The sequence below is a fragment of the Tiliqua scincoides genome, chromosome 3 (assembly GCF_035046505.1).
Source record: "Tiliqua scincoides isolate rTilSci1 chromosome 3, rTilSci1.hap2, whole genome shotgun sequence".
NCBI classification, from domain to species: Eukaryota; Metazoa; Chordata; class Lepidosauria; order Squamata; family Scincidae; genus Tiliqua; species Tiliqua scincoides.
Window position 1 is genome coordinate 216,917,094 of NC_089823.1, and position 22,060 is coordinate 216,939,153.

Genomic DNA, 22,060 nt, shown 5'->3' on the forward strand with positions numbered 1-22,060 from the left:
ACGCTTTAAAAACCATTCTTTTGTATGGTGCATTCCTTTCTCTCTCTCCCCCCCCCCCCCCAAAAGCATAGTTTCTAGGTTCTGCTTTGGAGCACATTCGGTCTTGATACCGAATTTGTAAGTAATGCAGCTTATTAATTGCTGACTTTCTTGCTCTTTTACTGAAGGTTATGCTGGAAAAATCAGTCAGATGCCGATAATCTTAACCCCATTGCATTTTGATCGAGATCCTCTACAAAAGCAGCCTTCCTGTCAAAGATCAGTGGTTATTCGAACCTTTATCACTAGTGACTTCATGACTGGTATTGCTGCAACTCCGGGTAATGAAATTCCAGAAGAGGTAAATCAAAACCCAGCTAAATTCAGATACCTAGAACGGGTTTTCTTTCTCTTGCTGATATGGAAGACTTTTTTTGCTGCTCTAGAGCAATTTATTTGGTGGAAATTATGGAAAGTTTTTTAGTTTTATTCCTCAGAAATTAGTTCAGAGTTATGTGGCCATTTCCTCAGAGAAACAGTCTGGCTGGGACATAGGAATGTACATATATTTAAAAAGATGATGTTGAATGTTTTAAAATAAATAACTGATTAAAATGATGCTCATAACACCACTGTTAATGTCTTGCTCTTTGGTGGTTATAGAGCCATTGATTGTATATTCTTGTTTAAAATGAGTCAAGGAGCCTCTTTGCAGTTGTTCATCATAGTCTTTCGAGACTGAAGGTTGCCAACCATTTATGCCTCTATTAACGGATGATGATCTGTGCGTGAATATTTCTATATATGGATCTACTAGACTAGAGTGTGGAATTGTGAAGTTCTTGCATAAGGAAAATAAATCTGTAATCCACTACCTGTCTGCGTATTCAGTTGACCTGCAGTCTTGCAGGGAAGTTCAGTTTGCCATTTCTATGTACCCACCCTGATTACAGATTGGCTCAGCTTGCCAGGCTAGCAGACACCATGTCTGAGCACTATCCCCCCCTCCCACCCCGATCTGTTGTTCACAAGATCAGGGTCCAGAAACTTCTGTACTACAGCCATACTTTGAATAGCAATAAGTTATTGCTTTGTCTTTTTGTGGGGAAAGCACTCAAGGCAGCTTGCAATAACATTGAAAACAACCTATCGGTAATTATAAGATAGACTAAATTAAGGAAAAAATCATAGTAGCAAAAATGCAGACAACATTATTAGAAATATTTATATACTGTTCACTAAAATGTATGTTATTTCATAAAGTTTACACTGCAAAATCAATAAATGGTTTAAATGGCCACTATGTGAGTCCAAAGCCCTCTCTAAAGAAGTAAAGGTTTAATGGTGCCTGGAAATCTGCAGTCAGGTGGACTTTTTGCAGGGGGAGGCATTCTATACCTGTGTTTGTATTAAGACATGTGTAAGTCTGTGCTTGTAGTTTTTCAGATTAGGGCTTAATATGAAACCCATGTCACTTTGTTTTCCTGAGTTACCTTAATTAAAACAATCTTTGAAAAAGATATCTAATACAATTGACCCTTGTAATCTTCAGGGTTGTCACCCATGGATTTGACTCACCATGGATGCTGACCCTGCATCTGAAGGGCCTCAGAACACCACCTGGAAACATAGGAAAGGCATGTCCCATTTTCGTTGATATCCAGAAGTGCCTTTCCAATGCCTCTGGGAGGCTACATGTGTCCTCTCTGAACCTCAGAATACCTTCCAGATGCAACAGGAAGGCGCTTCTAGTCACTTCCAGGAGGTCCTTTGAGGACTTTCTATGGACCCCAGTATCTGCAGAAATCTGTGTGTGTGTGTCCTGGAATGGATCCTCCATGAATACTGAGGTCCCACTGAATAGTGTAGTGTCTAAAAAACCAAACTGTGAGTCAGGAGCCCACTGGTTCAAATTGTTCCTCTGCCATGAATTCATTAGGGGACCTTAACTGAGTTGTTCCCTCTCAACTTCCGAGCTGCAATATGGGGAAAATCCTTACAACACCCTATAAGGCTTGAATTACATGTGAAGTACTTTCCATGCTCAAATCAAATCAATACAAATGCTGCTGATTATTATTTTAATTAAAAGATATAACTTTTAGTTTTGGTTAGCAATTGCAATCTCATAATTGGGACTAATGGCTCAAGGAAAAGGAGGGGCTGGCATTTTGCAAAGAGCAGTCCAGGGATCTTGAGGAGACAGGCAGGTTTTGTACTAAGTAACAGTCTCCTGCAAGCTCTTTCTTTGGAAAAAAAAAAATTTAAATTAAAAATACAAATTAAAAACTATCAAGTATCTTGCGTTTCTACTCCCTTTCTTTTCTACTTTGGTTTATGATTTGTTGCTCCTTCTTTCCAAATGAGGACACTTGCTTATGTTCCTGGTCTCTCTTTGTGTGTGTTCCTTTCTAAACATAGGTTGTATTGAAGATGGTGACAGAGATTAAGAAGATTCCTGGCATCTCCCGGGTGATGTATGATTTGACTTCAAAACCCCCAGGAACAACTGAGTGGGAGTAATTATATTCCCCCTCCCCCCAACAAAAGTACTGTATGAGTTTTAAATTATATCAGAAACCATTCCCAGTGTTGACATGCAGTACTGTGAAAAGTGACTGGAGCTGCTGCTACATCACATGTGATATTTTTTCCTCCCTCTCCTGGAGCATAATCTGCAAATTAAGAGTGATGTTAGGGTGGGCGGGGGAATAAGGTAAGTGGGGCTGAGGATTTGTACGGGTAAATAATTAGGGCAGTGTTGCCTATGTGCAGATAGATTCATATTGCTTTGCCTTCTTATTTTGGTCTTATTGACTTCCTGTTTTTCATGTATTTTTACTGTTGACTGTCATTTCAATGTCTCTTTTTAATTTTTTTTTTGTATACTGTGTAAAAAGAGACAGTTTATTTACATTTACCAAAACCATTGTTAGAGCCTATTAATAATGTAAAATGAGAGAGAGAAAAAAGTGACCAACTGCTTTTGAAACAGATTTATTATAAATAAATATTTTGCCAAATGGAGTGGTGGGTATTGTTGAGTTGTGGAATTAACGTGTATTTGTTCACTGTGTACTGTAAATCCTGTTCCATATCATTTGGAATACTAAGGTCATGGCAATAAGTGTGGAAGAACTAAATGACTGGCACTCTCGAATCACACGCATTGCTTTTTTACTCTTCCAACCTCATTTTCTTTTTCCATAATATTTTAAAAACAAATAAGGTTTGTTAAGGAAGTTAAAAGCATACTCTTTTCCCAACATGCAAGGATATCTATATTTAATGTACATTTAAATCAGTTACTAGACAGACATGAATTATGTATAAAGTTGAAAATGCATCTTGTTTCTCTGACAAAATCAGAATGAGTAGCAATCCACATTGGAACCATCAAAATCTCTCAGTCCTTAGTTAAGAATGAAGACACAAATTCAGTATTGTTCCTACTTTTTTTTCTGGTCAATTTTATATGAATGTGCTTTACAAATCAAAAGGGAATATTGCATTTATGGACATCTTTTAGAAGGTATGTGTTATGCTGATTGGATGCAATTGGGTGTTGAAGTGAGCTTTGTGAAACTAAATTTGATCATTGCTTCCATATCTCTCAAGAAGCAATAACATTGAAAGGATGCTTATATGATTATCAGTTGCCTCTATTATAAGGGCTAGGTGGCTTTGAATATGTGTGGGTTGTGATCCACATAGCCAGGACTCCAGTAGAGTTGCTTTTTACTGTTAGTACAGGCAACAGAAACCAATTGCTGTAAAGCAAGTAACCCTCCTCAATAACTGTAAGGACTTCTGTCGTCCACTCTGCATATGTCCTCAAATCAACAGTGTACCACAAATGAATGCAAACTTTTGTATGGGTTTAGTCACTATGGTTTTGTTTTGTTTTTAATTACTCTGCCCATATAGCATTACTCAGTTAACGGGATACAGACTACCATGTGCCCTGTTGATGCAGAAAACTGCAATCTTGCGGAAATGTAGTGAAAGAGCTGCTTCTGTTTAATCAAGATCTGATGGCAAAACATTGGTTTCATTCAAGATGAGGCTGCTTTCTTTATATGAATTACAAAGGCATGACTAGGTAAAAGTACTTGAGCCAGTGCTTGCTCATATAATCTCCATTAGGTACTTCGTACAACTTCTACCTAGAAAGAGGCAAGGAGAAAAGGGTGAGATGACTACAATATAAATACATTTTGACCCATCAGAAATGTGCAGGTCTTCATGCATGTAACCTGGGACATACGAAGTTCCTGGTGTTTGAAGGACTGAGATAAACTGGGGGTTCTCTCTTGTTGTGCTTAAAAACCTTGTTGTGCCACATGATAGTTTAGTCTCAAGACCTTTCCTATGGAGTTCTTGCAGCATGTATACGAGTACAGTGAATGAGATGCTGCAGAGATTTGGAGTGATGACATGCAATTCTTATAGCCTTCTTCATTTGTCCCACTGTGTGCAATCTTACTGCTTTCCTATAGTCTACCCATGGTTTGGGGATGGGTGTGTTCAAGCTAATGGAAGCTGAATTCAGACATGGCACCTGCTAGGAAAGCTTTTGTATGGTTGTTTATGAGACTCTGTAGCACTTAATGCTAACATAACTATTGTTGGGAACTCAGATCCTTGAATAGGATTTGGCCTCCTCAAGTCTTTCAGCTTCATAGTGTTGGGATACTCCTGGGTCTGTTGCAGTGCCTCAGGATTGAGGTTGTGGAGGTTACTAGTAGCACTTTTTTCCATTTAAATGTTGCCATTTTAAATGTGCTTTTCTAAAATACAATTATATGGTGTATAATTCCATTCAGTAATGATGCAAACTAGAAGAGGATAGCAGATGGTTATGTCCATGTAAGAGATTCAATTAGAGGTGCCTCTACTAATGGTCACACAGCTCAAATACTGTGTTCCTATTTACTATATTAGATGCAAAAATTGCCAAATTCTCATAGGATTTACATCTTAACAAATACATACATTTTGTCAGCTCTAAATTTTGTCACAATTTGGTAAGCTTATTTTTAAAGAGACTTTGTCAGTGAGGTGGAGTTTGGCAAATGATTTGTAACTCTGTAATAAAGGAGGTTATACTAGAGCCAGAAGCAAGTAAGATGTATTGCATTATAAGCAAATTGTCAAATTTTAATCAAGATTCAAATATTGTAAGGAACAGGGTATATATATTTAATATACACCTCTATTTGATGTTTGAAGGTATTAGGAAGTGCAGCTTACCTTCATTGCCATTCTTCCAGTTCTTGAATGTACTTCATAGTGTTAAGTCATGTAATCTTGGCCGGCTGCGGAAAAACAGATGACTGTTTTGTAGTCCAGAAGGGAATGTAAAATGTAGCTTATGAATGCAGTTTGCTCTTGTTCAATTTGTTCACCCCTCCAGTCTTCAGTAAGACATGTCAACATTTTTCAAAGGAATTTGTATAGGGAATAATTCCTAGCATTCTCATTTTTTAAAGAAAACATTTTCTGCTTGTAAATGATGAAAGTACTGTGAGCCTTAATTTTTATCCACAAATAAAAGTTACCCATTTGGATACTTGTGTGTGTTTATTTTATTCCATTTTATTTTTATTAAGCCTTCTTTCCAACAGTGTGTTGGTTTTTCTGTTCTTTCCATCTCTTGAAGGCAGAATGTTACATTTGGGTCTTCGGCACAATATCACGGAAGCCAGGAACTAGAGAACCAACAGAGGCCGGTCTTGCGAATATATACCAAATGCATGAGATTATGTCTTTGGAAAACCTTTGGTGTGGAAAGAACAACTTCAATTCTGTTTGTCTAGCAAATTCACAGACAGACATTCTTGGGCAATCAACTCTCAGCTAATCTGTCTCATGGTGTTGACGTGAGGCTAAAATGTTGTGCTGTTTGTTTTGCAGAAGAGCAGGGTATAAATGTAACCACCAACAGCCATCATATTGTATTGTAGTGCGTATGTTCTTTGATGGTAATGTACTTCCAAGTGTGAGTTGAAGGAAAAGGGTTTATGACTTGTTGGGTACTCTGTGTGTTGCCACCAATGGGACCTCTGATGTGAGATTGGCAAGGCTTGCTTATACGAGGCCTGTGGAGATAAGCAGTTTCATTTAGAGAGGTGGTCTTTTTAAATGCCTTAATCTCCAGCTATTTGTGTTTCAATGTTAACTGTGTTAAATGGCTTGTGTGTATAAAATGGTGCTGTTGGATGCCTGGAAGCTACAAGGCTAAACAGGTTCCTGGCTTTACATGAAGGTTGGCTCAAAAGCCTTTTACGATGTTCAATGTTTCTGTTCAACCAGGCTGCAGTTCTATACGCACTTAAGTGGTAGTAAGTCAAATTGAACTCTGTGGGGCTTATTTCTGACTCTGCTTGCAGTTTCTTGTTGACGGCACAATCCTATGGGTTTCCAGTGCTGGTGCAGTGGTTGCTGTACTGATGCTAGCCATAAAGCACGTTTGCAACAACTTGGAAGTAGGCAGCACTGGTGGGAAAGCATGTGCCATTCCACTGGTGCTGAATCCACATTGACTGATGCTGGTACTTTCAGTGCAGTGGTGGGGATGATGGTGGAGCAGAAGTGGTTGGTTTCAGGGTGGAGAAGTGGGCAGTTCAGGCCAGGGAGGGGGGGGAATGGTGGAGGAGGCCTCTTCTAACCCCTTTCCTGGGCCTGAAAGCTCTACATAGGGCTTATCAGAGTTGTGCCAGTGATTTAGCAGACACAGATCCAGGTAACTCTATTGGGCAGACTGGGGCTCAACATGAGGTAAGGGAACAAATTTTTTTGTTGTTGTTGTTGTTTTTCCTGAGCAGACTTCTAACCTGCTCAGTTACAGCACTGGAGACGGTGTGGGCCATGGGGCTCCGCTGTACCAGCACTGAATGAATAGGGCTCACACATCAGTCACATGTGTCTCATTGAGAAGAAAAACATCTGGCAAAATACTTATGTCACAAGGATGAACACGTTCTGATTGTGTTTTATATACTGCAAAAACTGTATAGCAAATTAAATCTTAAGCCATGACAAGGGGTTTCTGTTGGTGTTCTGATTCTGTTGCTGTCTCAGGTAATATGCCAGGAAATCAAATCAACGTTAATTGAATTGGTTCTCTGTAGCATTAAACATTTGCAGCAGTCGGTGCTCTTGTTATAACTACCTTGTTTTTAACTGTTTTACAAAATGAACAGCAAGTGCCCCTTCAGGAGTGCAATTCTCAGACTCCACGTTCTTAATCTATCTGATCCAGGGGTGTCAAACCCCTTTCATACAGTGGGCTGAATAGCATTCATGATGCCTCCTGAGGTCAGTGGTGTGGTGTCACTAAGCAGGTCCTGACCAGAAATAAGCACTTTTTGCTCACTTAGGAACTCAGCTGCAAATAATAGAAAACATGCAGATCTTGATCATATTTTCAAGATATGGGAGAACCCAACTATATGTTGTGAGTGCCCAATTATCACAAGGGCCAGATAAAGAGCTTCAAAGGACCATATCCGGTCCATGGGCCTTAAGTTTGACACCCCTGCTCTCGAATGATCAAGAGACCCTATCCTACACTGATGAGGCTAAGTTGGTTCTCAGGGGTTCTGAGTGCTCTTGGATGAAGCTCTGAGACACTAGGTGTGCATGATTGTTGACAAAAGTGGAGAAGCAGAGAAAACCCTGAGGAAAAGACTGCAATGCTCCCCACCTTTCAAACACATTTTGCAGTGTTGAAATTAGAAGAGATTTTGTAGATGATCTAACCCTGCTCTCAGTGCAGGCATCTACAGTACCCCTGACAGGTGGATATCCAGCTTTGGGCTGGGAAAATTCCAGTGAGGGAACGTCTACAGCTGCATAAGGCAGGCAGTTCTGGTGTTGGACCACACTTACAGCGAAGAAATTCTTCCACATGTCTTAGTCTGAATCTTCCTCCCTGTTGTTTTGCTCATTGGTGAAAAACTGCTTATTGCAAATGCATATATTTCTGCTCCTCCAAGGCACTCACAATCCAGGGGACATACATAATTAAAGGCCTCTAGGGTAATAAAGGATAGCTCATAAAATTCAAAAATTGTAGTTTACAGTGTGTAAAACTGGCTAGGAGATCTCATGCTTTCCCATAGATGGAAGAAGCTCCCATTTTAACCAGTAAAATGGTTACTCTACAGTAATTCCACACAAGATATTTGGCACAATTCCATACGCAAGATATTTGGCACTCAGCTTTGTAATCTTGTGAAAGTATTTTTGAAACTATTTCCTTTCTTGTCAATCTTCCAGTCATAGTATCATAAGAAGAAACCTGCTGGATCAGGTCAAAGGCCCATCTAGTCCAGCATCCTGTTTTCCACCACTGGTCCATAAGAGCATAAGAACAGCCCCGCTGGATCAGACCATAGGTCCATCTAGTCCAGCTTCCTGTATCTCACAGTGGCCCACCAAATGCCCCAGGGAGCACACCAGATAACAAGAGACCTGCATCCTGGTGCCCTCTCTTGCATCTAACATAGTCCATTTCTAAAATCAGGAGGTAGCACATACGCATCATGTCTTGTAACCCGTAATGGATTTTTCCTCCAGAAATTTGTTCAATCCCCTTTTAAAGGCATCTAGGCCAGATGCCGTCACCACATCCTGTGGAAAGGAGTTCCACAGACCAACCACATGCTGAGTAAAGAAATATTTGCTTTTGTCTGTCCTAACTCTCCCAACACTCAATTTTAGTGGATTTCCCCAAACTGAGAAAGTACCTTCAAATATTGCTGAAATCTTTGTAGGCAGATGTTCCTTATACATGCCAGACTGCTGAAAAAGTTTGTGCCAGTCAGCTTAGCTGGACCTGCTGGTGCTTTTGGAGAAGACACCCTCATTAGGACACGTTGTGTAGTTGTGCAACATGGCATGAGAATTAGACCCCCACCATCATAGTTTTTCTATGGTGTAGCATTTTCTACTGGGCTGCAATTCCATACGTGCTTACTTGGAAGCAAATTCTATTGAGTTCAGTGGGCTTACAAAGGGGCATATTGGCCAAAACTGAAAGAATGCACTCCTGGCCACACTACTACCCTTTGCTGGGAGGGTAGTGTGACTCAATAACCTGCCAGGTAGTCTCCAATAAGCTCTGGCCCTCCGGAGGCTTGCTGGAGCCCACACTGGCCCAACACAACTGCTCTTAGCATGACAGCCAACTGTTCAACCTCTTGTGTGAGCTGTGGGACGAGGACTCCTTCCACTGCTTTCTGTTTACGTCTGTGATGCAGCAGCGGCAGAGAAGGAAAGGCCAGTCTTGCTTTGTGCAAGGCCTTTTATAGACCTTGAGTTATTGCAAGATCCAGGTCTACAGAGCTTGCGTCCTGAGTACACTTCTGTACTGCAGCGAGTCATGGACTCTTTGCTCACAACAGGAGAGGAAACTGAACGCATTCCACATGCTCTGCCTCCGACGCATCCTCGGCATCACCTGGCAGGACAAAGTTCCAAACAACACAGTCCTGGAACGAGCTGGAATCCCTAGCATGTATGCACTGCTGAAACAGAGACGCCTGCGTTGGCTTGGTCATGTTGTGAGAATGGATGATCGCCAGATCCCAAAAGATCTCCTCTATGGAGAACTCGTGCAAGGAAAGCGCCTTACAGGTAGACCACAGCTGCGATACAAGGACATCTGCAAGAGGGATCTGAAGGCCTTAGGAGTGGACCTCAACAGGTGGGAAACCCTGGCCTCTGAGCGGCCCGCTTGGAGGCAGGCTGTGCTGCATGGCCTTTCCCAGTTTGAAGAGACACTTTGCCAACAGTCTGAGGCAAAGAGGCAAAGAAGGAAGGCCCATAGCCAGGGAGACAGACCAGGGACAGACTGCACTTGCTCCCAGTGTGGAAGGGATTGTCACTCCCGAATTGGCCTTTTCAGCCACACTAGACGCTGTGCCAGAACCACCTTTCAGAGCGCGATACCATAGTCTTTTGAGACTGAAGATTGCCAACATTCATTCATATAAGCTCCATCTCTAATATATTCATTTATGTAAATTTATTCAAATTTGAAATGTAAATTAATTATTTTTTTCCCCGGCCCCAGTCATAGTGTCAGAGAGATGATGTGGCCCTCCTGCCAAAAAGTTTGGACACCCCTGCTTTAGAGAAACCTCTCCAATGGCTTCATTTAATATATACAGTAGCTACATAAAGCAAGAGCTGATCCATTTTGGGATGCATGTGATTTAATAGAATATTTTTCTCCTTCAATCAAATAGTCTTCAACTGAATGAATCCAGCCCTTAGCTGATCCTTGTGGGGCATGACTTGTATATGGGCCATCACATGCTGGAAGAAAATGAAGCCCATATGCTTGTTTCCTGTTGCAGGATATTATAATTTAGAATGCTGCCTTTTAAAGAGAATGAAGTCCATTGTTGCACTTACACAACATAGAATGCACTGGTTCATTTACGATTGGGTACTAAGCAGTGTGATGCTTTGGATGTTTTGTCTTTGGTAAATTCTGTTGTCTTTGGTAAATCTGCCTGCAATATCAGCATAAAGAAGAGTCTTGCATGAATCCATTGGTGTTGCACATTGGATGCCTGACTGCCAAAAATATATAATTTATTGTGTGCTGAAATCCAGGCTCCAGCGTGGAAAATCTGTTATGGTAGAAAGCTGATGTTCTTTTTTAGATCCAGTAAGTGAGAGAGAGAGAGAGAGAGAGAGAGAGAGAGAGAGAGTGGCTTTATAATAAAGGCCAAATTTAGACATTGATATTCATTCCCCTCAGCTGCAGAGTATTATCTTCGGAGGTGAAGAAAGTACCATGCCCTTTCTAATGGTACAACCTGCAAATTCAGACTGGCAACCTGCATCACCCCCTCCCAAGGTTAATCATTGTGGCATAGTTTGATTGAAACAGTTCTCTGGGAAAGCTTTCTAATGAAGCCAAAGCTGCTTGTTTCAATTGGGGCACCTTCCTTATGAGGAAAGGCTACGGCGTTTGGGCCTCTTCAGCCTAGAAAAGAGACGCCTGAGGGGGGACATGATTGAGACATACAAAATTATGCAGGGGATGGACAGAGTGGATAGGGAGATGCTCTTTACACTATCACATAACACCAGAACCAGGGGACATCCACTAAAATTGAGTGTTGGGAAAGTTAGAACAGACAAGAGAAAATGTTTCTTTACTCAGCGTGTGGTCGGTCTATGGAACTCCTTGCCACAGGATGTGGTGCTGGCGTCTAGCCTAGACGCCTTTAAAAGGGGATTGGACAAGTTTCTGGAGGAAAAATCCATTATGGGGTACAAGCCATGATGTGTATGCGCAACCTCCTGATTTTAGAAATGGGTTATGTCAGAATGTCAGATGCAAGGGAGGGCACCAGGATGAGGTCTCTTGTTATCTGGTGTGCTCCCTGGGGCATTTGGTGGGCCGCTGTGAGATACAGGAAGCTGGACTAGATGGGCCTATGGCCTGATCCAGTGGGGCTGTTCTTATGTTCTTAATTCCTTAATGGGCCAAAAACCAACATTTGCACATTCTGGAATTCCTGAACAGGATCTGAATACAGGCCTCGATTTAAATTTCAGGGGTAATCTCAGTAGAACTGACTGTATTCAAAACCATTGTGGGTGCAGTAAATAAGACAGGCATTCTACTGCCTTTTATTCCGTCTGCAAGGGTTGTGAGCAGTTAGTGGTGCAAGTGGACTTGCAGATGTTGTGAGGAAATGTCACATACAGAACCTCATAAAATAGGCAGGCCAGCATCCTACCTTGCTGAGAACTGTTGTGTAATTAGTTGTGATTTATGAAGCTCCAAAACGTACTTTTTCTTCCATGCGTCAAGCTTTGCTGCCATCTGGTGTTCCCGATGAAGAACAACGTTTTTAGCATTTAATACCTTGTATGCGAACCAAGCTACCATCCATGCATGATCCTCACAACAACCCTCAAAGGCAGGGGTGTCAAGCTTGTTTCATGTAGCAGGATAAAGAGCATTCATGGTGCCTGCAGAGAGCTGGAACTGATGCCATTAAGCAGATGATGGTCAGATATCAGCACTTTGTACTCAATGGCTGCAAATGGCTGATCTCACTTTCAAAATCTGGGATGGCCCAATGATCAAGTGGGCTGCCCTTTCAGCAGTGCTACTTCTTCTGAGGCAGCTGCAGCTCAACAGCTGAGAGGTGCACTGGCAGAAGCTGCACTGCTGAAATGGCAGCCTGAGTGATAGTTGGGCCCCCTAAAATGCCTCAGCAGTGTCTCCCTCTCTCTCCCCTCCTGCTTTACCCCTTCCCCCATAGCATTCCTTGTCTTCCAAGGCTTCCTATCCCTCCTAGAGCCACAGTAGCCGCTGAAAGGGAAGCACTGGTAGAGCCCAATTATCATGGGCGGTTGGATAAAGAGCTTTCGGGGGTGATATGTGGTCTGCCAGCCTTATGTCTGACACCCCTGCTCTAACAACCCAATCCTATCCACCGCCAGCCCGCAATGTGAGTGCCACCTATGGTGCCAACATCACATCATGCAAGGCATTCCAGGGGCTCTATCAGTGCCTGCACAATCACAAGGGAGGCTGACCTGTCATCACCACCACCAGCTCTAGTCTGTAGGAGAAACTCAGAGAGTCTAAAGCTTGTGGCCTACCCTGTGGTCGTGCAGAAACTGGGTGGAACTTGTGTGCAATCACAGGGAGGCTGAGCTGTTGCTGCAGCAAGTTCTAGCTTCTCCTTGTATGTGAGGCTATTTTAATTAGAGGCAAGTGAGGCTCTGGGGCTCTTTCCTTTGGGGCAGGATGGGAGGCTCTGCCTCCCCTGATGGCACATCCCTGGTTCTGCTGATGCAGCATGTGCTGCATGTCACGGCAGGCAGAGACCAGGGGGAGGTAAGTAAAGAAACATTTTTCCTTCCTCCCTTGTTGTTCCCTGGTCCCCAATGGGCCTACTCAGATTAACACCATCCACACCAGTTTAACACCATTATATTTTGTAGGTGTAATTCTGTTGGGTCCAATAGAGCATATTGGGCCAGAAACCTCAGATCACACTGATATAACTGCCACCGCAATCTGGCCCAGTCCCCTGTCCACTTTACTTGCTCCAGGCACCAGTCTGCTGACCACAACGGCTTCTGTTGGGGAGGGGAGTAACTGGCCATATTGGAGGAGGAACCAGGGAGTGTGTAGGGGGGAAGGAGTGGTTCTGGTGCCAGTTGTATCCCCCATTTTTCTGCCCACCCCCCACCCCACCCCACCCTCTGGCTCTCCTTGGACTTGCCCCAGCTACATAGCTGATGTAGATTCAAGAAAACCCATAGGTGATCAGGCAGCCTACCAGGGGTAATAAAAATTTATATACTTCCTGCAGGTTGTCCAATAACCCCACCCCCATAAGAAGGCCAATGAGAGGTAATTTTAAAAACTTCTTAACTTATCCATTGGTAAGCCTTCTGGTCACCTTTGGGTCTCCTTGACATATGATACTGGCGAATGTCCAAAGATAAAATGGGGTTAGGATGGGCTGGAAAATGGGGGTTAAGATTCAGAGTGCACTTTTGCTGCCAAGATCCACTCTTTCCTGCTCACTTCCCATCCCCTGCCCTCCTCCCTCCCTCCAGCCTCCCATGATCTGCCTGCCCCACTAACTCACATGGGTTGGTGTGACCTGGGCTCCGTAGAGGCTAGTGCACAAACAGTCTAGCCATTTGCACTGTTGGCTCTGGAGTGCCTTTTGCACCATTGTAAATAGATTTACAGTAACAGATTGCAAGAGCCATTGCTGTACGTGGGGGACCGGATTGTGCTATAAGGCTGCAATCCTATACCACAGTTCTCTGAGAGTAAGTCCTATTGAATTCAGTGGGACTTCAGAATAAACATGCTTAGGACCTGTTAATCAGCTTGAGAAAAGAAAACAGAAAGGAGACAAGAAATAGGAAAAAAAAATAGATGTTTGGCTGGTTTGTGCTCTTTTATGATGGAATGTATTTTGTGTCACATCCACCTGAAATTAGTGGAAGTGAAATGAAGCCCAAGATCAAAATTTTCACTTAAAATCAATACTGCACTGAGAAAAGAACCCGGACAGATGCATGGCTGGCTCAGTCCCTTGATACCTGCAATGGCTTTCGCAATCTTCTGGGTTCAGGTGTTGTGCCTTGCTAGAAGATAAAGACAAGTAGTGACAAGTCATATGGTGTTTTGTATCAATTTTCAACAAACATTTCCCAGAACGATCGCAAGGCAGCACACAGAGTTAGCCTCTTTTATTTTCACAACAACCCAGTTAGGTAGGTAGGTGACCTGCCCATGTACCTGACCATGTATCTTCCTGGTCAAAAGTCCTAATATCCACAATGGTCACCTAAGAGACAAGGGGTTAGGTGAGCCCACTTCTCTTCAATGTGATCAGGGGGAAAGAGAATGAACACAAGCCACACATCCTTTCTGCTGGAACACACTTATTACTGATCTATATTGATCAGCATTGATTATTGAGATGTGCTATCAAGCCCATCAGATTGACAAAGGCTGCAATTCTTTACTGTGGGAGTGTCCCATTGAATTTAATGAGCCTTATTTCTGAGTAGACATGCATAGAATTGTGCAGTAAACCATGGCTGGCTTTAAGCCATCCCAATTGTACAGTAAGGGGCCCCTGCAGTAAAGTCAAAATTTAAAAGAAAATTAATATTTTTATGAAATGGTTTTGTAAGTTTACTTTTCAGAGGTGATCTACACAGTTTCCTAGCTGCTTCATATAAACCTGGAGAGTTGACAACCCTAGCATGGACCCTTTCTTAGCCCATCCTTCTATTTTTCTTACCGGGTCATCGACATACAGAATACTCTGTTTGAAAATTTGTGGAAATGTTAATATAAAATTGACCTGCCATACAAGGTTGTTGTAAAGATTACTGAGATCACTTACATGCAGCAGCCCTGGCACTTAGAAAAATTACTCTATGGATGGAGAAAATGGATCTAGCCATACTACAAGAATTGAGGGTATTCCAGTGAAACAGCTTGTCACAAACAAAAGAGAGTGCTATTTCACGGCTCTAGCGATGGCTAATAAGTTAGGGTTCCTTAAAGGACTAGACCAGGGTATCAAACATAAGGCTCACAAGCCAGATGCGGCCCCCAGAAGTAATTCATCTGGCTCTCATTCACTGGTGATCCTGGCTCCTGTATCACCCAGGGCCAGGACCACAGGGTACTGCCCTCCCCTGCTGAGTGCCACCCCCCTCCCATTGTCCAGGGACCTTCAGAGAGCTGGGGAGGCTGTACACAGTCTCTCCAGCCCTCTGAGGACCTTCTGAGGCTTCCAGAAAGCTTTAAATTCCACTTCTGGTTTTTGACTGAAAATGAAAAGTGGGGTTTAAAAGCCTTCAGGAAGGCTCAGGAGGCCTGTGGAGGGTCAGGGAGGCTACATGCAGCCCTCCCTGCTCTCCAAAGTCCCCTGGACAGGGTAGGAGCAAGTGGCAGGGGGGTTGAGGAAGGTGGCACCACTCCCGGAGGCATGGCACCCTGGGTTTTAGCTCTCCTTGCCCCCCCTAGGAACACCACTACCCCCATTATAGTTGGTCTCTCCCAGCATGATAATTAGGTTCTCTCATATCTTGAAAATATGAACATGATTTGCACATTTTCTCTTCTGTCATTTGCAGCTAATGAATTTCTATATGAGAACCAAGTGCTTATTTCTGGCCATCAACTGCTTAATTATGGCACTTCGGGTCCTCTGCAGGCTCCATGACTGCTATTTGGGCCACTACATGAAATGACACTCCTGGTCTAGACAAAGCCACAGAGTCTTATCAATAACAATTAGCTATGACATGACAGCTGAATATGAATTAAAGCAACCTCCATGTTTCTAGGTACTATATTAATGATATTCAGTGTTTTTATTCTCACAGCACACCGATTCCTATAGTCTTCACCTCTTGTAATGTCACTTCCAGCTTCCGGGAGACTCTTACACGCTCTACGGCTCTGTTTCTAGGGTAACTGTCTACAGCAGTGGTTCTCAAACTCTCCGGGGGTCTAAGAACCGGGGTAAGTGTGTATCGGGGTGGGAATTGGGATGGTGGGGATGTCCCAATGGCGCTGCAGCGATCACAGCACTGCTGGCACCCAGAAGCATTTCAGTGTACCTGGGGGGAATCTGCAGCCTTGTGAAGGGTCCTGGAGGCTTGCAGCCCCCTCTGCTGCAGTGGGCTCCAATCTGCGGTCAGAGCCCACTTCCAGTTTCAGAAACTCCATGCTCCGGATCTCCGGCTGCAAACTGGAGCTGGGCTCTGGCTGCAGATCAGAGCCACTACAGCAGAGGGGAGGCTCATGGAGGGGGCTATGAGCCTCCAGGACCCTCCGGGAGGGTGCACAGTTCCCCTAGGTATGCTTAAATGTGCATGGGTGCCTGTGGTGCCGCAATCACTGCGGTGCCGTAGGGAAGCTTATTTCTGGGTCACTCCCCTTAAGGCAGGGGTGTCCAAAGTTTTTGGCAGGAGGGCCACATCATCTCTCTGACACTGTCAGGGGCCGGGGGGGGGGAATTAATTTACATTTAAAATTTGAATAAATTTACATAAGTTTACATAAATGAATATATTAAAGATGAACTTATATGAATGAATGAAGGTCTTGCAATAGGTCAAGGCCTATAAAAGGCCTTGCACAAAGCAAGGCTGGCCTTTCCTTTGCTGCCGCTACTGCATCACAGATGTGAAACAGCAAGCAGTGGCGGAAGCCCTCATCCCACAGCTCACGCAAGAGGTCAAACAGTCACCCTCACGCTGAGAGCAGTTGCATTGTGCCAGTGCGAGCTCCAACAATTCTCCGGAGGGCAGAGGCTCATTGGAGACTGGGGGCTCTCTGAGGGCCACATTGAGAGGCCTTGAGGGCCGCAAGTGGCCCCTGGGCTGGGGTTTGGGCACCCCTGCGTTAAGGGGAAAGTGACCCTTTTCAGTTCCAGTGGTGGATCACGACCCACCACTTTGAGAACCACTGGACTATAGTCACAAATTGACTGTCCCTCTTCCTCCACCAGCTCTAGTACAGACTGTTGCACTAGAAACAGAGCAGCAGAACCCAGATTTTCGGCAAATTTCATCTACTGTGTTCCAAACTCCCGTGACACCTGTGGACCTTTCATGGCACACCAATGTGCCATGGTGCACCAGTTGAAAATCACTGCACTCGTATGCTTGAAATGGGGTGGGTGGGTTATGGGCTTTTTGGGAACAGCTGTTGGTCATGTTGGAAACAGAATGCTAGTCTATAGGTATCCTCGGTCTGACCTAGCTGGGTGGTTCTGTTCTTAAACAGTAATCATTTATTAAGCTTTACTGTAAGCTGTAAGCCTTACTGCCCCCATTGTTTGACTAATGAAGGAAATGGTAGGGGGAGGGAACGTTGCTTTGTTAAAGGATCAGATAACCTGTTCTAGAATTTCCTATCCTTTCACTACTTTGCACATGAGATTCTGTCTTGACAGCTGTGCACCAAGGAGAAGTACTTTATATGTCCCTCGAGAACTCACCTGCTCATTCATAGGCTGGTGAACAATAAACATGCAACAGCCTTATAAAAGCCTCTGATCTTTTTTTGAAAGAGCTGTTATTTTCTTCCAGCAGCTCGGAGTTAAAATGACCTCGCAGAGATGGTGGGTGCTGATAGGATTCTTGATCTATGCACTGCAGTATGTGCCCACCCTAGAAGATGAGCCAGAGGCAGGTGGCGGTGAGGAAGAAGAGTGTCGGCTGCTGGGGAAATTTGATTTACGTGGCTACGTGGAAGCTGAAAACCACATGCATGTGATAGGAGGGATGTTTCCGATACACTTCAGGACCATCCTGGAAGAGGATCCAACCAGCACACCTCCAAACTCGCCCAAATGTGAAGGGTAAGCGACTACCCCGCTTAAGGTTATCGAAAATGATTGTGCCAGGCATGTGTGGCTGTATTCTCAGTGGGAAACGATGGCAGCTGGGCAAGGTGTTGGTATCATAGACTGGAGACAGGCAGCATTGTTTAAGTCATTTCTGCCCGATGTTGCATATACGCAACAGGAATCAAATGTGTACACCTGTGGGCAGGGCACAAAATGGGTTTGAAGAGAGATGAAGGTGGTGCAATGCAGGCACTACTTTTGTTGTGTGCTGACTTTAGTCCCACTGTTATCTCTAGTCAAACAGAACTGGTGGGTTTGGGAAGTTGTCTTACCGAAGTTGTCCACAGAGCCAAAGGTGAGTTGAGTGGCTGTGCACACTAAAGTAACCAGGACAGGGCTCCTGTACCTTTGTCAGTAGAAAAGGGACGTTAAGGAGGTGTACCTTTTCTTAGCCCTTCAAGACTAGCTTTACCTGTCCAATGCTCTGTTCTCCACTCCTGGCTTCCAGCCTGCGTCTGATTTGACCTGACAGCCAATGAGAAGTGTTGGGCCACTAGCAGGGCTGGCCCAAGACTTCCTGAGATGGCCTGTCAAATGTTGCCACCCTTACCGGATGGGATGCCAGCTTCTGCTCCTCCCACTCTCTAGGGTTCTAGCTCAGCATTCTCCTCCCTTCCACATTTCCTTTTCCTCTCTGTCCCCCTCTTGCTTTTCCAGGTTAGGGAGTGGAAGGAGAAACAGTGGAGGCAAGTGGTTGTACAGAGATGGGCACCCCCCCATGGCCCTGACCACTAGCCTTCGCTTCCTGTTTCATTGAATTTCAATGCAGCGGTTGCTAATAAAGCTCATTTAATCACTGATTAGCACCATCAATAGCTGATCAGCACCATCAAGGGAAATCGATTAGATGGTAGGGATGTCACATTTAAAAACAGTTACAAGAAAATAGTGATGTTAAAAACATGAAAGATTTAAGAAAGCTTAAAAATTTCATTTTGTTCTGTGTGTGTATGAGAGGGATTGTTTTATGTATTTGACAGCAAGTGCTGCTATGAGAATGACCCAGCCATTGCTATGTTCGCTAACCTGCTTTGGTTAATGGGACTCCAGCCATCATTGGAAATGGAAGCAGGTGGCTCAATAATCAAAGGGGAGGAGAGGAGAAGAGAAGCTGGGAGCTGTACTCACAGATTGTCTTCTCTGCTAGGTTTTAGAGCTCTTTAGAACCTGGCTTCCAGTTGTTCTATGACAACTCCACAGAGCATATTTAGATTGGGGACAAATTTGTTCTAAACTGCCTCTGGGAGAAGAACGAGATCAAATGGGTACAACTGCAAGAGAGGAGATTTTGGTTGGGCATCAGGAAGGGCGGTTCAGCAGTGGAACAGATTGCCGAGGGCAGTAGTGAATTCTTCCTCACTGGAGATCTTCAAGCACATGCTAAAGATGCCCTAGGGGAATTCCTGCTACAGGCAGGGGGTTGGACTAGATGACCCTGCGGATCCCTTCCAAATCTATTATTCTATGACTATCCCACCTTGATGTAAGAAAACTTTTCTTCACCACTGCTGAATCTGAGACTGTAAGCCTCTTGTGGTAAGTACCCAACTTACTGCTTGTATAGCTCTCGGTCATGTCATGAGAATGGATGATGGCCGGATCACAAAGGATCTCCACTATGGAGAACTCGTGCAAGGAAAGCGCCCTACAGGTAGACCACAGCTGTGATACAAGGACATCTGCAAGAGGGATCTGAAGGCCTTAGGAGTGGACCTAAACAAGTGGGAAACCCTGGCCTCCGAGCGTCCCGCTTGGAGGCAGGCTGTGCAGCATGGCCTTTCCCAGTTTGAAGAGACACTTGGCCAACAGTCTGAGGCTATGAGGCAAAGAAGGAAGGCCCATAGCCAGGGAGACAGACCAGGGACAGACTGCACTTGCTGCTAGTGTGGAAGGGATTGTCACTCCCGAATTGGCCTTTTCAGCCACACTAGACGCTGTTCCAGAACCACCTTTCAGAGCGCGATACCATAGTCTTTCAAGACTGAAGTTTGCCAACAACAACAAAGCTCTGTAAGGCACATGAATGGAACTCTATCAAGAACATCTACAAGAAGATGCCCAGTCAACATTGGTTGTAGCAAGTGCAAATCACAGTAACGCTTATTTTATCTATTTATTTTAAAACATTTGTGTCCCAACTGTCCACAAAGGAAGCTCAAAGGCAGCTCACAATTCATGAAAACTCCAGAACAGGGCTCTAGAACCCCTGTGGGCTGTATCCGGGGTTTGGAGAAAGCCCTTCCTCCCACGTATGGAGCTTGCCATGGTGCCACACGTTTTTCAAACACAACAGGCAGAGATGTTCTGCGCAGTTACATTTGGCTGGACATCCTGTGACACAGACTTCTGGGATGCTGGGCAACAGATGCAACTGCCCAGAGAGTCCCTGGGCAGAGTGACCTGTTCTGTTTGAAAGACATGTGGCACCAGGGCAGAACGGCAAGCTCTGCTTACAGGGGGAAGGGCTTTCTCTGAACCCAGGATTCAGCCTACGGGCTGGGATTTGGAGAGCCCTGTTCTAATGAATTGTGAGCTGCTTTTGAGCTTCCTGAACTGCTGATCTGTTTTAAAAAAAATTCCCCAAACACCCCAAAGGCTTCAGTCCTATCCACACTGACCTGGAGAAAGCTCCATTGACTATTATTGTTAATAGTGGGGCAGATCCTGCCATTTCACAGGCTGAAGCTGCTGTGGATGTTTGGAACTGTTGATTACAAATTGTACAACACTGATCTTGCTCTTGCTCCTTTTAGCGCTGAGAATCAAATGCTCTCTTGACTTTTAAATCAGTGGAGCACAGGTTGATGCAGAGTAAAGGATTATGCCACACAAAGTACTGCCTACAGCAGTGTGTAATGGAGGGGAGAGCGATGCAGTGCTAGCCCTGGTGGTAATCCTAGGATGACAGCAGAGGGCTGTTACAGTCTTGTCCCTGTTTTCACCCACATGCTTGTTGGTCTGATGCTGTGCCACACATTCGGTTCAGTCCTTCAACTCCTTGTCAGTTTTTTCGTAACTATTACAGTGTTCTATGCAGAGTTATTACACAAGGTGCACTTTCTTATCCCTTTAAGAGAAGAAAGGGCTTCTGTGTATTACAAGAGATACTAAAGGCCAGAAATAGGCTTTGCAGTGGAGTCCATTTTTCCTGCTTTGTACCCAGAGAACATATCTTCATGTTCTATCAACGGCATCACCAGGGAGCGTGGCATCTGTGGCAGTTAACATGTGACATCACACAACTTTGTGACATCACTCCCAGGTTTTCCTGTGTCAGAACAGCAGGTGGAGCACGTATGTCATCACAGTGGCCACTTGGTGATTTTCGGACATCGCCGCAGCTGCGGCTGTGAGTGCAACACACTTTACCCACTGTTCTGACTCAAAAAGTTGCTGGAGCATGAGTGTGTGCCCCCCTTCCAGCTTTGGCACTTGAGGAAGGCTGCCTTGCTTCGCCATGGTATATTATAAACCATGGGAACCCTGGGAAGCTTTGCACAATCTTCTCAGAATAGGAAAACCCACCCATTTTGGATTTTTTCATTTAGATTGCCGACGCATGGCTGTATTTGCTGCATAGATTATTCTTGCTTGAAATTCTTGTGCATCACTGATTTTCGGTTTCTCTCACCTTATTACTAGATACACCATTATTATTATTTGTTTGTTTATATCATAATGTTTCTCTCCAGCTCTTCTGCTCAGTGAGCACTAGAGTGGCTTGTTTTAAAAATAGGGAGTAACTATTCATTAAAACTATAACATACAGTGGAAAAAACACAGCAATTAAAACAATAATGAAAAGCAGCAATCACTAAAATAATTAAACCAGGAGCAGTGCTAGACTTTAACGACCTCTTGGAATAAAATCCAGTCATTTCTGTCTAGACAACAAAAGACATTAAAAAGAAAGCAAAGTAGGGATCAAACACAGAAAGCATAACATGACCCTGTATTTTACTTTATGTTAATACTGCACTGAGAGGCTGAAATGGGACAAAACACTGGTGGGAGGGGGAAGTGTAAGGACTTGACTCCTGCCATGGTCACAGTTCTGTTAAGCACCTGGTCTCGCTCTTTTAATTGGGAAGGGGGGGAGAAAAACCCTTCCACTGACTTTCAGATTTTATTTT

At 44.0% G+C, this 22,060-nt stretch overlaps 2 protein-coding genes across 3 annotated transcripts in view; both read left to right on the forward strand.

Annotated features, from left to right (window-relative positions):
- Positions 1-5,549, forward strand: part of GMPS (guanine monophosphate synthase) — a 47,589-nt gene extending 42,040 nt beyond the window's left edge. For both annotated transcript variants that reach the window (XM_066621905.1, XM_066621904.1), the window contains exons 15-16: positions 168-340; positions 2,401-5,549. In XM_066621905.1, the coding sequence (XP_066478002.1) occupies positions 168-340; positions 2,401-2,502 (275 nt within the window). In that variant the 3' untranslated portion in view covers positions 2,503-5,549. The remainder of the gene's footprint in view (positions 1-167; positions 341-2,400) is intronic.
- Positions 5,550-17,622: 12,073 nt separating this feature from the next.
- LOC136645300 (vomeronasal type-2 receptor 1-like) overlaps positions 17,623-22,060 on the forward strand; it is a 30,681-nt gene continuing 26,243 nt past the window's right edge. Inside the window, exon 1 of the mRNA XM_066621534.1 lies at positions 17,623-17,879. Coding sequence (XP_066477631.1) covers positions 17,623-17,879 — 257 coding nt within the window. The remainder of the gene's footprint in view (positions 17,880-22,060) is intronic.